This window comes from Bactrocera neohumeralis, chromosome 2 (assembly GCF_024586455.1).
Source record: "Bactrocera neohumeralis isolate Rockhampton chromosome 2, APGP_CSIRO_Bneo_wtdbg2-racon-allhic-juicebox.fasta_v2, whole genome shotgun sequence".
Taxonomy (NCBI): domain Eukaryota; kingdom Metazoa; phylum Arthropoda; class Insecta; order Diptera; family Tephritidae; genus Bactrocera; species Bactrocera neohumeralis.
Genome location: NC_065919.1, coordinates 80,767,483 through 80,785,114, shown reverse-complemented (window position 1 = coordinate 80,785,114; position 17,632 = coordinate 80,767,483). Strand labels below are relative to the sequence as shown.

The 17,632-nt window shown below is 36.3% G+C and overlaps 1 protein-coding gene across 3 annotated transcripts in view; it reads left to right on the top strand.

Annotated features, from left to right (window-relative positions):
- The window catches only part of LOC126751603 (elongation of very long chain fatty acids protein), a 50,233-nt gene extending 46,618 nt beyond the window's left edge, over nucleotides 1-3,615 (top strand). For all 3 annotated transcript variants that reach the window (XM_050462005.1, XM_050462008.1, XM_050462007.1), the window contains exon 8: nucleotides 888-3,615. In XM_050462005.1, the coding sequence (XP_050317962.1) occupies nucleotides 888-1,067 (180 nt within the window). In that variant the 3' untranslated portion in view covers nucleotides 1,068-3,615. The remainder of the gene's footprint in view (nucleotides 1-887) is intronic.
- Nucleotides 3,616-17,632: the final 14,017 nt, after the last annotated feature.

Genomic DNA, 17,632 nt, shown 5'->3' with positions numbered 1-17,632 from the left:
CTTCACGGGTGTTTTTCTCAGAGCGTAAAAGGTACAAAAAGTTATTTATATTGATTTTGGTTGGAAAGCTTGTATGGCAGCTATGTGTTATAGTAGTCCGATCTGAACAATATGCTCGGAGATGGGGTTTTTGCCTTGGACAATAATCTATGCCAAATTTCGTTAAGATAAATTGTCAAAAAAACGGGTTTCCTTTGCAAGGACTTCATTTTGATCGATCAGTTTGTATGGCAGCTATATGCTAAGCGATCGTATTTGAACAATTTTTGGGAGATTGTAGCGCAACTTTGGACAATATTCCAATCCGAATTTGGATAAGATATTTTATTTAATTAAAAAGTTTTCCATAGAAGGACTTCATTTTGATCGGTCAGTTTGTATGGCACGTATATGCTAGATCGATCCGATTTGAACAAATTCTTTGTAGATTGTAGCGCAACTTCCGACAATAATACATACCGAAATTCGTAAAGATATTTTATCAAATAAAAAAGTTTTCCATACAAGGACTTGATATTGATCGAACAGTATGGCAGTTACATATATGTTAGAACTATCAGATTTGAATAAATTGTACAGAGGATGTAGTGTAGCTTTAGACAATAACCTATGCCAAATTTTGTGTAGATATTTTGCCAAATAATTAAGGTTTTGATACAAGGACTTGATATTGATCGATCAGTGACAGCGCTTTGCTATATAGTGTTGTAAAAATTGTGCTATCAAGGACTTAAATTTTTATTTATAATTATTTATTTTTTTTTTAGTTTTTATTTTTTTATTTTTTATTTTTTTATTATTATTTATTTTTATTATATACCATAATTTTTTAATGTGCTATAAAATTCTAAACTAATTGTATGTCTAATTTCTTTCTACTTCTACAGCCCGTTATGGACGAGGAAACCGAGAGCATCAAGCCCAATCATCACTTTACCAATGGCTATAAGAATGGCTACGCTAACGGCCACGCCTTCAAAGAGGGCGATGGTGTGCTATCCACAAACGATGCTATACTCAATCCGGACAGCAGTAGCTCTAGTCTACACCAGCGAAAAGTCAAATAAAGCATAAAGTGTAACAAAAGCAAGCAGAAATAACCAGCAAAGAATAGTTAGAACTTAAGTATATATATATTAATAACAAAAAAAAACACATACACACAAAACAAAATTGATTATTTTTTATATATACATAAATTATATATTTAATAATTTAAATCGAGTAAATATGGAGCTTTTATATATGTATCTGTATATATATATGTATTTAAAAGTTGGAAAAGGAAACACAAGAATTAATTATAATTATAAATACTATACATTATAGCAGCAACAAAGAAGAATATGTTCTAAGGTCAAGTACATTTGTACATACATACATACATTTATTTCTAGACCTAATCTAGTATCACCAAGTTGTTCAAACAATTTGCAGTAGATATGTATGTATTTAATGCAAAAGAAACAAAGAAACGTTTAACAAAACAAAGCGAAGTGCAGAAAACATATGTTTCATTTAGGCAAAAGCAAAAACAAAAACAACACAAAAATACAAAAACAAAAAAAAAACAAAAAATTAAAAAAGAAAATCAAATTAAAGCAACCCATAAATTTTATTTAAGTACATTTATTAGATATAGAAGAGCAACAATTGCGCGCCGCTTTCTTGTAGATTGAGGAGGAGGAGGAGTAGGAGTAGGGAGGGAAAGTAAAGGCGAAGTCAAACAATTTATTGTTATAAATTTGTAAGCTTTCAAATGGTATTTTACATTCTCCACACGGCATAAATTATGCAAAAATATCACATATATACAAATATACATATATGTACATACATATATATGTATATGAAGAAACAGAACAAAGCGAATCTTAAAGTTTTACGCAAACTTGGCAACAACAGGGAAATACATAAATGTAATAATAAAATGGACATCTACAAAAACTATTGTTAATATTGCTACAACTACAACAACAACCGTATACTATTATTATATGCTACAAAGGCAACAACTACTATCAAGCGACACTACTACCACCAAAAAAAGTTACAATTAAAATTCTCATTTTCTTTTTTGTATTAAACTCTACTACTTTATAGTGCAGTTATGCGCGTAAATCACACGATTGCATGCGTGCACCCGACAACCATAGCGATTGCTGCGCAATTATGGCTAGTCGGCGGCGCGCATGCGCAATGTGCGTTTGTATACATTTACCTACCAATAAATTAGACTTATGTAAATGTATTTATAGCCAGTTAATAATGTAAATTTTTTTATATAACCCATCAAAGAAAAGTTCGAAATAGTAACAAAAAAAAAATATTAATAATAATAACAAACAACAACAATGTCAAGTACACTGATAGCACAGCATTCTATGTATATGTTGCAAAATTTAAGTCAAGAAAACAAAGAAATGAAAATAAAAATCAAATAAGAAAATGATATTTTGTATAAAAACGGGCGAGGTATTCCATTTTGTGGACAAATAAGTAACTGATGAACAAACTATATTTATAAATATGTATGTATATGCCTATAAATATTTACAAATATCACTACTTAGTTAGCTGCGTCCTATTAAACAATATACTCGTTGTATATATGTATATGTATGTATGTATATAGATATATGTATATCGTACTCTAAAATGCAAAATAACGGTAACAGCATTCTTCATAAGTTTACTGACGATAGAAAAACGTTATAGCAAACACTCATATTGGAAGAAAATTTGATTTTGGTTATAATGGTTATTATATCTGAATGCGATTTTAGATTTTTTTGATGATATGTGGTTTTGCATTTTAGGTGACGATATACATATACATATGTATACATATATATAAATTTATATACTACAATACATGACAGACAGTGCGTGCGTATGTGTATAGTAAGTGGATAAGTGCAAGCATGTATATATAAATATGTATGTATGTAGTTAGCAAGAATGAAGTTTATATTTGTAGTTGAATTAATGCTTAAGCGCTATTGTTCGTTTATTCTCTTTATTTTTATTAAAACATACTGAGTATAATGTAAAAAAAAGCTGTTATTAAGCAAGAAATTTTACGAAATTATTAACTGTAACTCTTAGTTGTTGTTGCATTTTAAGCTTTTTAATTCATATGACGTGCGTTAACGGCAGTTTTTTTGTTGTTTTAATTTGCAATTTGTATTTTACACAAGCACACCAATACATACGTACATTTACACGTCGTGTAAGCAATAGTTTATATGCATACATACATATATACTTTTATATATACTTATATATATAATATACAATATACTTTATATAATCTTCCTTTTGCAAGGGTTACTGGTAGTCAAATTTTGTTTGTTTGTATATTCTCTTTTCGAAATATGTATAACGCGTTATTTTCATTGAAAAAAAAAACAAAAACAACAATGCTCTTTTGTACAACACACACAACCATATATTATACACACATACGAGTAGATATGTATTGCTACGCTTAATTATTATTTGCATACTTTTGTAAGGTTAATGTGCCTAATGTGTCTACTTTATAATGTACTTTTGTAAAGTTACTTAGTGGAATTCTGTTTCTTTGAATAAACTCATGAATCCATACAGAAATCGAAGAGAAAATGTGTTTTATTCTAAAGGGTAATTCAATAGCTTTTTGTTTTTGACAGATCCGTCACATCATCCGAAGTCTGGTCAACGTATCGTCTTATATCGTCGACGTAGTTAAGGTAAGACATCTTGATGTTCCTAGGAGGCGGTTCCGATTCAAACAGCCGACTGTAGGGATGGGTGCGAGGATGGAGAAGAGTTTTATTATGCTCCTTAACTGGCAGCATATGGGCCTCACTGATGTTCGATCGGAGACATCAAGAGACGTCCCTTTACAGTCCGGAGTGCAGTGTTCTGGCATGTCTGAAGCTTTCTCGTCTGCGTTTCACTGCATTCAGGCGATCATATTTGTGCGGCCTTGTATGTTGCCAACAACGTTACTTTGTTTTTCCCCATATGCTGTCGTCTAGCGACTGGAGAAATTTGTTGCGGCTTTACTTTGGCAATAATGGCGATCGTATGAGGAGTGAAGTAGCACAGGCTGTCTAGTGTCACGCCTAAAATCTTAGGGTTATTGGAAATTTAACGGCATTGACTGCAATATTAAGGTCAAGTCTGATTCCTGCGTCCAGTTTGAGAATATGGTTGCTGTGGATTTAGCGTTGTGTGGCTGACTATGACAAAGCTTTTTGACAAGTCTTAACGCTACGAGGATCTTCCGGCCGCAGGGTGGTTCTTGGATTAGATCATTAACTATCTGGACGTTTATAACGCCAAGTGCTGTGGTGGTGCTGTGCACTTTACGGAAGCCATGCTGGTGGTTTGCTAGACTCAGGTGGTGAGTGAAGGCCTCATGTGTCTTCACCACTGAAAGGAGAGTTATCGTTATATATTTGCTTAGTTGAAAAAATTTTATTAACATTTTTGTAACAATTTTTATTTGGTGCCCTATTTAGGATGGAAGAACGAAAACAGCATTTTCGGCATATTTTACTGTTTTACTATCAAAAGGTTAAAAATGCAGTTCAAGCAAGGCGAAAATTATGTAATGTCTATGGAAAATTAGTTTGAAAAATTTGGTACCGCAATTTCGATCTTGAGGATGCACCACATCCTGGAAGGATTCTTGAAGCCGATGTTGAAAAAATAAAGTCTTTGTCGTTGCAAATCGTCAAATAACAACACCAGGGTTTGCTGAAAGAATAAATTTGTCTAACGCAACAAGACCATAAAAAGTCCACAATTAATTTCGCAGCTTGACCTATGGGTTTCTCATGTTCGTACAGAACGAAATTTGCTTATTAAAGTCTGAGAAGTTATCCATTTTTGAAACGCATTGTTACTGTCTACGAAAAGTGTATTGTTTACAAGAATATAAAGATCAAAGGATCATGGTCTAAAAGGCATAAACCATCTTAAACCACATCGAGGGCCAACAGTCGCCAGAAAAAGGTTATGTTGTCTGTTTGGTGGGATTTCTAAGTGAGTCCTTAGTGAAAAGTAATATCTCCATTTTTCCATGCCAAAAACATCACGCTTTCTAAATTTCTCTTTGATAACTGAGTTCTTGAAAGATAATGGCAATGATATCATTCCTATTTGGGACCCAAAAGCTATATTAATATTTCTTTTGTTTTTTAACCCTTAAAATTTTCATAATAAATTTCTTCGGAAACCGAAGTACAAGTTTGATTAGTCGGAACTTAATTCAGATTTGCGTAGTTCCCCTTCACATAGCAGTGTATTGGTTGCTATAAAGAGCGTTTCATAGTATCTACTTAGATACAAAGTTTCAAATTAAAAGGGCAATCAAGCGAAACATAAATACATATAAGTGCCATATAAAGGGTGATCTAAGTAGAAGTACTTTTTTCAAAAGCTTTTTTTTGTCACTCGTGAGTCGTATCAAGCTGAGATGTTATTTTTGTTCGTTATTGTTTGGAACTTCATCATGGAAAGCCCTAAGCCCAAGCGACATCGCTTCGCTATATGGGTTCTTGAAAAGTTCCAAAAAGATCCAAGGTTTTCGATCCTCATTTGGGACTTCGAGTAACCTGAAGAGATTCAAAAGCTGCCATTTCATGCAAAAAAAAAAGGTTTGGTTTATGGGCCGGTATAATCATCGGTTAATATCGTTATCGTGTCATGATAACCGACCGATGATGACCGGCGATATTTGGGTTCAACAAGACCGTACCGCTTCCCATACATCGCATCAAACAATGGATTTATTGAGAGAACACTTCGGTGACTAGATAATTTCACGTTTTGAGCCGGTCGATTGGCCAACAAAATCGTGCCATATCACACCGTTAGATTTTTTCCTGTGTGCATATGTAAAGTCTAAAATCTATGCCCACAATCCCGCTTCGATTTAGGTCTTGGCGCAACATCATGTGTGTCATTCGTCAGTCAAAATGCTCAAACAAGTTATCGAAAATTGGACTCAATGGATGGGGCATTCAAAAAAATAAATGCCAAAGAATGTTCCTTCAAATAATAATAAACATTGCCCATTAAATTTGAAATTTTTGTGTTTTTTTTTTTAAAGAAGTAGGAAACCTCGAAATGCATAACCCTTTACATGATACAAGTATATAAGCAATATCTCGTAACCGAATTAAGGTGGGACCGTACTTTGTATACCCGGCATTCAGTGTAATATAGAAATCAAGCTTATCCTGTTGTTATTATAACAAATATTTGCACTCTGTCTAGCGGGTGAGCGCTTAGGTCTTGTCGGGTTATTCTAGTGTTAAGACGTCGACAATATTGTGTCAAAAGAATAGCTGGTAAGTGATAATGGTAGTCTTTTTCTGTCTGCACTGTACGAAAATATGAACTAGTTGGCACTAACTACCTCTGATGCTGCCATCGTAATTATTGTTATTATAAAACCAGTATTTTGAATTCAATACGAACACTTTTGCTCGTGTTCTATACACTGGATATAAAGAATCAAATTCTACACAGGAAATATTTGCTTACCAAACGCAAATATTAGTCTTTTGTAAAAACGAATCATTTATATAGTCAATAGTATTGACAATTCAGGTGGGTGTGCGTTGGACTCTGAGGCTGTCAATTTACAAGCGTAGGAAGAGTGCTTTCCCGCCAGTGTCTTTATTAAAATGATCGGTAAGGATCGAACTCAGTATTTGATCACCAAAATCATTCCAAAGGTAATTTAAGCATTGGAGTGGATGTTTCTATAAATTCCAATACGATAAGAATGCTTATAGACGAGAAAGGTTTGGATGTCATAAGTTATGTGCTTTGATTTAGAGAATTCTCAGTTTTCTATGAATATTTGTGAGATCACAAGATCTATCTGACCTTTTTGGTAAACGTCGATCACATGTCCTTCTGCAGTTAGTCAGTCAACAGCTTTTTATGCTGACGAAATTTTGCAATTTCTGTTGGATTTGTTTTTTTGTAAAAGAGTTAACTAAGCTCTTTGATATTATAAACATATGGTGAACACTGTATTAGTGAAAGAACGTGTCGGAAATGGTTTAATAAGTTCAAAAATTTGCGAATATAATATGGAAGACAAGCAACGTCTGATGCGACTATGAACTCTTGCAACCAGGCGAAACTACAATATTGTATTACAGGAGACCTACGATGAAGGAAAAACGCTTGCAATACTCGCAAAGACATGACAAGTTAATACTTCTACATGACAATGCTCGACTACCTGGTCGTGAAAACATAACTCGAAACTTAGAAATGAGACATTCTACCCCACCCACCGTACTCTCTAGACATCGCACTTTCTGATTTCTACATATTCCGATTGATGATGCATGACCTGGCCGAACAACACCTTCGTTTTTACGAAAAAGCCAAAAATTAGATCGATTCGATGGATCGCGTTAAAAAACAAATAATTTTTTCGACTTAAAATTGAAAATCTGCAACAAAGATGGGATAAAGTTGCGGCTAGCAATGAAAAATTTTTAAGAATGAGTATATGACTAGTGTTTAACAATAAAGCCTCAAATCATGAGAAGAAACGGCGGTAATGATAAATATTTTTCTAAATTCTGTACAGACATGAGAATTGAAATATTTGAGCACTGTGGGAGTCTAAGTGACAATGTTACGTACAAAAATATCAAAAATCAAATATCACTTTGCTCGTAGCTTATTCGTGAATCATATGACGTACCGGTTCATGTTATCTATTCAGAGTCTACGCTATCTCGAAAAACTTCACTTTACTGAAACTTCACTTTACCGAAATTATTTTGGCGACTTTTTTAAGGTTTTCGGCGGTATTTGCCTTTTTTGGAGACCCACTGTCTACATCGTCCTCGGTGGACGTTGGCAGAGTCTGATGAACCGAAGCTGATCAAGTTGCGCTCTAAAGATGTTAGGAGAGTACACGTTGATAAAACTTCATGACATTTTGGGTTGTAGAAAGGTCGGTGTAAGTGAGTTCCACAATTGACCGAAATAACAGTAAAATGATGGCTCTGAGCACTTTTTATAGCTTTGAAATCGTTATAAATCTGAAGCTCTACATCGATATTTCACAATGGATGAAGTATGGCTCCACCATTTCTCATCAGAGACTAATGGAGAGTAATCTGTCTGAAGAGGAGGTGATGAATTGAATCTGAAAGCGTGAAAATATGCAACAGTTGGCTCGCTAACTTATGGTAACTATATTTTCAAATGCGGACAAACTATTTTTCGTCGACTATCTTGAAATCCTATCAACAACGAGCTTTACATTGCAATATTGATTGCCGAATGCGCGGAAAAGCGGCCTCGTTAGAAGAAGAAGCAAACAATGTTTCTTCGAGGTAATGCCTTTTGTCACAAGTCAACAAAAACTTTTGAAAAATTGTACGAAATCATGCCTATCTTCGTAATATTCCATTGCGGCTTTTCTGTGCCCTATAACGATCTTTTCCTAACCTCAGATCTTCAGAGAATATGCGCTAGTAAGTAAAGTAAATTAGTGATAATGAAGAGGTGTTAACCAAGACTGAGTCCTATATTGAAACCAAAATTAAATCGTTCTACAAAAGTGGTAACAAAAAGTTAGAAGTTCACTTTAATGGTGTCTCTACGTCCTCAATAACAACTGTTGAAATATGCAACTAAGTTTTGAAATTCAATGAAGCGTGATTTTCTTTAAAACGATATGGACTTTCAGCCTGCTTACTATAACAATTGGCAAATAAGATGGAATAGGTGGAGCTCATTAAGCGTTCAAAGTTAAGAGGTCTCGAAATAATTCTAACAGCGCTTGTACGAGCATACAGTAACCAGCAAAGTAGCTCTTCAAAATATAGGACACTGCGCTGCAACAGCTCGACCTGCGTGATTTTTGCAACTATGTGTGCGTGTGTGTATTTAGCACTTGAGAAAATTTGCGCAAGCGTAGCAAGCAATTAGTTGACTGGCAGTTAAATTGAATTGACTTTTTGTAGAATTCCACTAAATGAATTCGCAATTTTAGTACAAGATATTAATGGAAATTGTGCGTTGACAGCAAAGTTCTAAGTCATGATTACTATTATTTTTACGATGCTTGTGGTGTTATTGTACGAGGCTAGTTTCGACATGAACACACTTCAAATAAATGCATTCTTCGCAAATTTTTTTTCCAATCATCGTATTTACTCGGCTCAATTGTGTAAGCAAATACAAATATTGCCATGTAAAGTTACTGTAATGATTGGTTGGCGGCTGCTGTGGCAGGTGCGGGCGGGACAATACGTGTACACACAGCCGAACACACAATCAAGGTGACCCACAAGGGGCAGCCAATCGGAACTGAAAAGTGGACAATTTTACGATTGTGCTAACGCCTACGCCAAAGAGTTGAGTGTGCTCACACCATCGAGTGGAATCATACGAGCAAACACATACAAGCATACATCTATATATACAAGTGTACTTATATGCATGTATGTACATATGTAGTTACAAATTTATGTATGAACATGCAACAAGGTAAACACAAACTAATGTAAAAAGGCAGTGGCATATGAAATGATTTCACGCTACTTAGAAATCTGACAAATATTTATTAGCCGTTGCATCTGTACACATGTACATATGTACATATATATATATAACTGTTTAATTCATAACAAGCTTGTTGGTTATACAATGCTATCGGCAGGTGAGAGCCAATTAAAGTCGGTAAATACCAAATATGTTTGTATGTGTGTGTGTGTATGCAGTGATCATTCCAAATAGTTTTGGCGCATTAATATTTACGTAAGTGTTCATAAAATGTATTAATGTTTAATACACTTGTTGTTGTTATCTTTGTTGTTTTCATAAAGGGTGAACCATTTCGACTTTTCATTAGGGGCGCTTTTTACGTGTCCCAAGCCCAGCGTCCCAAGGGTTGGTTCGCAGCTCGCTTTCAAACGCTTGGCACACTTGGACTAAGACCGGAAGGGAGGGAAATATTTATGGCCACTTCCACGTGAATGGCAATCAGAGAACTTTCTTCACTTGCGTGAACATATGACTACATTCTCCATCAAAAAAACAGTCGTCGCACTCTCGATTAGGCTCCCACGTCACTGTTGACGGTCATAATTCCGAAATCGTGGATAATTTCGTCGATCTTGGAATCAATATTAACAGCAACAACAATGTCAACCTCGAAATCCAACGCAGAATAACTCTTGCCAACAGATGCTACTTCGCACTGAGTAGGCAATTGAGAAGTAAAGTTCTATCGACGAACAAAAACCAAACTTTATAAGGCACTTATTATTCCCGTCATGCTATATGGTGCAGGGACTTGGATGATGACAACAACTGATTAGTCGACGTTGCGAGTTTTCGAGAGAAAAGTTCTGCGAAAGATTTATGGTCCTGTGCGCGTTGGCCACGGCGAATATCGCATTCGATGGAACGATGGGATATACAACAACATTGACATAGTTAATCGAATTGGCCACGCGATTTCCACGTGTTGGAAAGATCAGATTCGATTGCGTTACCCACCGAGAAAGTAGGTCAAGTCTTTGGAAAAGAAAAAGTTTAACGATTGGGAAGGTCAAGTCTGTCATAATCTAATTGAGGTCTTTTCAATTTAAGGATCTCTACGCCAAGCCATTCCTTACGTTAGTCCGACTTGCTGCGCACGGCGCCGAATCGACTCTCCACGATTTCCTGTACACTATCTCGTCTCTGCGTGCAGTACGTGGTCTTATTGGGGGAATATTATTCAATAATGAATGCTTGGTCTCAAAATGGGTGATGGTGTTGCGAATGGTACGCTCAGTAGGCCGACTATGTTGTCCATAAGTTGAGCAAAGCGCGTAAAACAAATTCTTTACAGAAAGTGAATTTCCGTGATAAAGTTGAACGAGTTGTAAACGTTGTTCAGGCGTAAGTCTTTTCATGATGAAATGCCAGACATGGAAAGACTGAACAAAAGTAACATGACAGCTTGACACGACTCACGCGTGATCTGTCAAAAAAAGGCTTTTAATAAAATGTACCTCACTTGGATCACCCGTTATTTGCGTAAGTGTCCATTAAATTTATTAATGTTGTTATTGTCTTTGTTCCGTTTTTTATACATAAACATTAACAAATGTGATTTGATACTTTCCGGTTTATATAGATAGTATATGCGACTGAAAGGCGGACTAATTGCAATTGCTTACTCTGGCAGTTACATTTAATGACTGCAATTAAATTAAATTCTGCCACTTAACTATTAGCACTTGCGTCAACTAAGGGAGCATATACAACTATATGTATGTAAACTAAAGCCGGCTTTAAAGCGCGGAAATTTATTACTACTGGTATGTAAATAAAGTGGCTTCTGATCGACTAAAGCTCGAGTAGAGGTTCGAGAAGAAATTATTGACAACACACCCCTCTTTGCTGATTTCAAAACCGGTTTGGATTGAAGATAAAGCCGTCGCGCCACACCGGCTGGGTAACCTTAAAAATTAGAGTGAATTACGACCTGTTATATATTTCTTTTCAATTGGCAAAAGTTCATTCATTCTGGTATTGTATAGCTCCTACTTCCCTTGAAGATATTGACAATTTTCAGTTGCCTCGTTGACGTACTTGTATCTGATGATAATGAAGTCTATAAAACTATATTGATAGGCAAAACAAAAGAATTTGCACTCATATCTTGTCATCTTTTGAGAAAGAGTCGATATATTAGTTGAATCTGGTTTAAAAGCAGCATAACAAATTTATCGTCAAGCCAAAACAGGTTTTCGGTGCCATGCATCATTATAAACCGATATGTTTTAACTCACCTTAAGAATAACTCTACTCAGTCCAATTCGTTGACGCTATTCACGGAACTCTCATATGCGGTCTTTGAATCACCTGATGCTAGCCGAATTCACCGTAAAGAATTTCAGCAAAGATTTTACAGGGTTTGTCCGGAAAGTAATAGCACTGAGTAAATTTATTGAACCAATCGTTACAATTCTTTGAAAACTTTCCAAATAGACTTCTTCTGCGTCGATACAGCGCTGCCGGCGTGATTTCCAAGCATTGAAGGCATCACGTAAGGCATTCTCCGGAACAGCCTTGAGAGCCGAGGTGCATGCTACTTTTATACCCTCTGTCGACATTTCAGGCAAGGAAACAAAAAAGTCCGGGGGCCACATCTGGGCTGTAAGGCATCTGCGGAAGCGTTGTGATGGCGGTGTGAGTCTGAGCTTTGTCGTGGTGCAACTTCCAATCGGCTGCGATATCTTGTCGGACCCGATTGACCCTTCGTTTGAGTCTCTTGAGGTCTTCCGTGTAAAACTTGGCGTTGATGTTTTGTCCAGGAGGAACAAATTCATGTTGGATGACGCTTTTGATGTCAAAAAAGACAATGAGCATCGTTTTCACCTTGAATTTGCTCATTCTTCCGGTCTTCATCAGGGACCTCTTCCCGGCCCTCCAAAAAAGCCTGCTGACACCGAAACACACCACTTCTTGCAATATCTGGGTAAGCCTGCTTGATCATATCAAACGTCTCCGTCTCAGATTTACCGAGTTTCACACAGAATTTAATCGCGTACCTCTGCCCTAACGAACGCTGTATTTATGGCTTGCACCACTCTGACTCTCCAGATGCTCGGAGACAACTGACCAGCCGCTCGTTTGCTCTCTACCGAACCCAGTCGGTGCGCGCACGCTCCGAGGTACAGTCGCGGCGGAAAAAAATCAGTCCGATTACTTTTCGGACAAACCCTGTAAGTGCCGAATTGTAACCTATCGCTCATCTGGATGTCTAAAGGTGTGAGATCTAAAGTGTTCTAGTCGTGATTTCAAAAATGCAAGAAGATAGTGATGCGATATTTCAAGGAAAAGCATAACATTGCTGGAGTTTAAAAGTTTGTGAATTTTCTTCCGATATACATTCGGCCAGAAGAATTATGCGACCGCACAGTTGCCGATAGTTGCCCAGCACTCAATCTCCCGCTAGAGTCAGCCTAATTTGTAAACTCTCGTAGCACCGAAAAATTATATTTAAGCATGATCGTGAACCTACTTTGTAACTTTTACTGTGATTAATGGAATAAATAATTTGGAAAGTTGTCTTTTTAAGTCAAAATTTAAATGCCTCTTGACATACCCAATGACATTTTTATGGTAAATTACTGAATTAACTATTAAAATGTTATGCAATTATTCACATATAAACTTTCCTTAACAATTACTCGACGTAATGGTAAATGACGTCAGTGACTGACTTCAATGTAAACTTAATAACGATTGTTATGAAAAACGTATTAAAGTGGTTAAATGTTAATTAAAGGTCAATATTTTGATCAATTACAAGTTAATAGAGTTAACACGTGGATTATACAATTTTCACAAGAATATAAAAAATATTAATTATATGCAACAAACAATAATAAAATATTACAATAATAACCATTGGAAATAGAACAAAACTTGTTCTCTTGCACATTAATATTAATATATTATAAATAACTTATTTTAGATACAAGATCTTTAAGGCGGTTCCACATAGTTGATAGGTTAGATTTCACAGGAGGCTGTCACGCCATAGATAGACCTACAGGTTCTTTGCAATGCCAGATGCAGGTTCATTACTAATACGAATCGAAGTTACGTCGCTTTTTGCTAAGTTTAAAAAAGACGTGATATCTATTATAGTTCCGATACTTCAACCAGTCTCTTGAACTGCAAAGTGCGTATTTCCTGAACTGGTATGGTAGTCAAGCGGATGGTCCCTTTGGCAATCTCAGCGGCTATTTCTTTTCCCGGAACGCTCTTCTGGCCTGGAATCCAATATACTTGTATGTGCAGCCGTTTTCCAGTTATATTATCTCTACTTCCTACTTGCTTCTAAGGAAATTCTCTGTCACCATGTGTTTGACTTTTAATATCAAACTGTTTGATTTGAAAGATCAAACGTTAAAACTTAAATAAGATTCTTTAGATCCTTACCACTGGTGGGGGAAAACAAAGACCTTATTCAAGCTGAGAAATATTTCATTCTTATTCAACATTTGTAAAGAATATCAAAATGTCCAAATGTTTTTGAAAACTTCGTTTTTTTGGCGAACTTACAAAAAATGGTGAACTTCCCAAAAATGACGATTTTACTTAAAAACACCGATTATTTTATATAATTGATCGTGTTAAATTTTTTTCGTGTATTTTTTCGAAAAGTTCATTCAAAAACAAAAGTTTGAAAAAAAATGGTCCCCAAAAGTCAATTTCTACTGGCTATTTACAAATAAAAAAGCCAAAATTCAAAATTTTTTTGAAGTTGGACAAAAAATTTTGAAAAAATTCTCAAAAATGTATAGAAATAAAGGGGTCGGGTTCAAAAGTGGTCGATTTGGTATGGAACACCCCATATTGTATATTGATATTCATTTATGACCCCAAAAACTTCTGCCTGAAGATACTGCTGTTTACCGGCAGCTAATTCTGAATTGACAATGAAAACTATTGTAGTTCACCTTTTAATGAAGAACGTCCTGGGCGGCTAAAAAGTTTGAATATAAAGACCGGGAAACATTAGAAGATTTTTGCTAAACACAGAATCTTCGTGAGTCACTCAAGCCTTTTAAAGTAATTTGACTAAAAGTAGTCGGTTTTGTAACAGATTCTTATTTTTTTTTTTTGAATTGACGTAGATACCGCTTATGCGGTTATAGCCGAGCTTACAACAGCGCGCCAGTTGTTCCCTGTTTTCCTTGTTTGGCGCTAATTGGAGATTGCAAGTGTAGCCAGGTGCTTCTCCAACTAGTCTTTCCAACATAGTGGAGGTTTCCCTCTTTGTCTGCTTTCCCCGGCGGTTAGTACGTCAAATACTCTCAGAGCTGGAGTGTTTTCAATCCCTCGAAGGACAAAACCTATCCAGCGCAGTCGCTGTCTCATAATTCGCTGAACTATGTCAATGTCGTGGTATATCTCTTACAGCTCATCGCTTCGTCCTTGCCAATGCGCAAATGACCATAAATCTTCCACAAAACCTTTCCCGTGAAAACTCGTAAGGCCCACTTATCAGATGTTTTTATCGTCCATGCCTCCGTACCTTATAGCAGGACGGGAATGATGAATGACTTGTAGAATATGTTCTTTTTTCGTCGAGAGAGGAGGTTATCAAAAGGGGTCTCTCATCCGGGGCTGTTTTGTTCTTCTCATTGGATGTGTTTATTTACGCGCACAATCCTGTGAAGAAGTGTTTCGCCTGCTCACTTTAGCTTGCCTTCAAACGGATGTTTTTTGGTTACTCAGAGGATACTTGGTCTAAGAACAACAGTCATGAGCTGCTTGAGCCATATGTAAAACAATCGTTTTTGGCCACTCCCAAGTGAATTGCATGGTATCAAAAATTGGCTTGATTCATTCATGGCACAGTTTTTCGAGGCAGAATGCACAAACGTTCTGTAAATGATCAGATGACTGTAGTTTAAGGTTCCAAAAAGTTTATTTAACAATTGGGCATGACTCAAGAAATAGGGTACACGATAAATCCCTTCCTTTACTTTTTGTGGTGCGCATTTGACAGAACAATACATCAGTTTGTAACATCACAATCATGCCTCTATCATGCTTGGGATTGAATATAGTCTCGTAACTGTAAGTGTAGACAGACCAAGCTATTTAATGCAAATAAGGTAACAAATTTTACAGCAAACGCCCTTGGTACTTAAATACCGCTTGCGACACCACCAAATACAGTTAAGGTGCTTCGTAGATTTATGTATATTCGCGTGCCGTCTTGTTCATTTTCGTCGCAATTGACTATTTTTGGAAACAGTACGGAAACCACCATCACTTTCATTAACATATTTGCCCAAACCTGAAATATCCCAAATAACTAAGTTACTAAGTTTTATTGTTTTTGTAGACGTTATTTGCTAGCATGTTGGCCATGACCGATAGACCATCTTTTGCATATGACCCTTTACATTTTCTATTTATTTGTGTTTACACCATAATTACATTTAAATTTCGCATCAAGGTCATGGCGAAATTGCCAAATTATCCGTCATTTATATGCACGATTGATGGTCACCAAGCTCCGAGTCAGCTCTCATCCACTCTCACTCTGTTTGACAGCTTTTTTTGGTTCTCTCTGACTGAAGAGCAAATCCAGTCGCGAATACAAATTCGTTTGACGGCGAACAGGCTACGCGTGACCTTGCTAGGGGCCCACGTAAGTTGTACCGGCACGTATTTGCACACAGTTGCTTTTCGGTCTTTGTTTTGCAATAACATACGCTCAAAATGGTCCGGTTTCGAAATGGGCATTGCAATTAATCTTATTTGGTTAGTCCAAATGGTGATGATGTTGACAAAATTTGCTTAATTAAATACTTGAAGTTGTTATCTTTATTAAATATATATCAGTGACTTATAAATTTTTGAAATAAATTTGAGTTATTTTTTGGGGCGATTGACCCTATTGGAGGGAATAAAATTTGTAGTATTATAATTTGTAATTGTGTGGTGCCTTCGCAAAGCCTGCTGATGACATTTAGAGCATCAAGCTTAATTGTTTTGATAGGTTTTAGCTTTCAAAGCCAGCTAAAAGTTGCATAGCAAATATCGGCGCGAATTTATACCATAACATGTTCTTTCGAAGTCGCCTTAAAATTTTCTGTATTTTTTCTTCTCTTGATCAAGACACACAACACTACTGGAAGCAGAAAAAGCTCCGTCAGTAATATGACAAAGGTTTTAAGACAAATTAAATGCATTCCTTTATCTTATTCTTTATTCCTGCTGGATTTAACAACTTTGTGCTTGGTTAAACCTTTTAACGTATTTTAAGAGTCAAAGAGATGTACACTGTTCTCATTATTTTCGATAAAAAAGTTATCGAATATAATAATAATATAAGCAATAACTTCAAAAAAGGTGAGAGAGATATCTTAATGAAACTTGATAATGCATTTGTGAAGAAAGATCGCCGCTGCTCCAATACAGCAGCAAAAAATAAAAGCGCTAAGCGTATTTTAGGAAGACCCTTGAAACATTTTGCAGCAAGAAAAGAAGAAAAATACCTGTGTGCGAACTTATAAATTAGCAGATCGCGTAATAACCAATACAAAATTGCGCAGACGTTTAATTTCCATACCCGCCAGTTCAGTAGGATGACTGAAGGTATGCGCTCCCAAGTGTTTAAATCTGGACCTCCCAAATGCGGAAGAGCCAGAAGCAAGTGTTTAGTTGTTTTCACTTCATTTTCTCCCATACAGCTCCTGCAGTTGGTGTCTTGTAAGATTCCCAGCATTATAGAATGGTCGCCAATAGGGCACTGGCCTGTTAAAAGCACACAACTAGGGAGATGCCAGCCTTACTGAAGGCAAAGAGATTGCTTGATCTCTTGCGATCTATCGTGAGTGAAAAAACTTTTGCGACCGCGTATGTACCGTTGGTGGCTCAGCGCTGGCCAAGCTTCTGCTAAGCCCAGCTACCTAGTAGTAGGACACAAGAGGATACGGGAGCACCGACCCGCTCCCATTCTACCGTTAGCGGTTTTAGGGTGTCGTTCCTTGCTAGCTCATCAGCTTTGCAATTTCCTGCAATACCGATATAGACCGGTACCCATATCAGTCTTATCACAAAAACA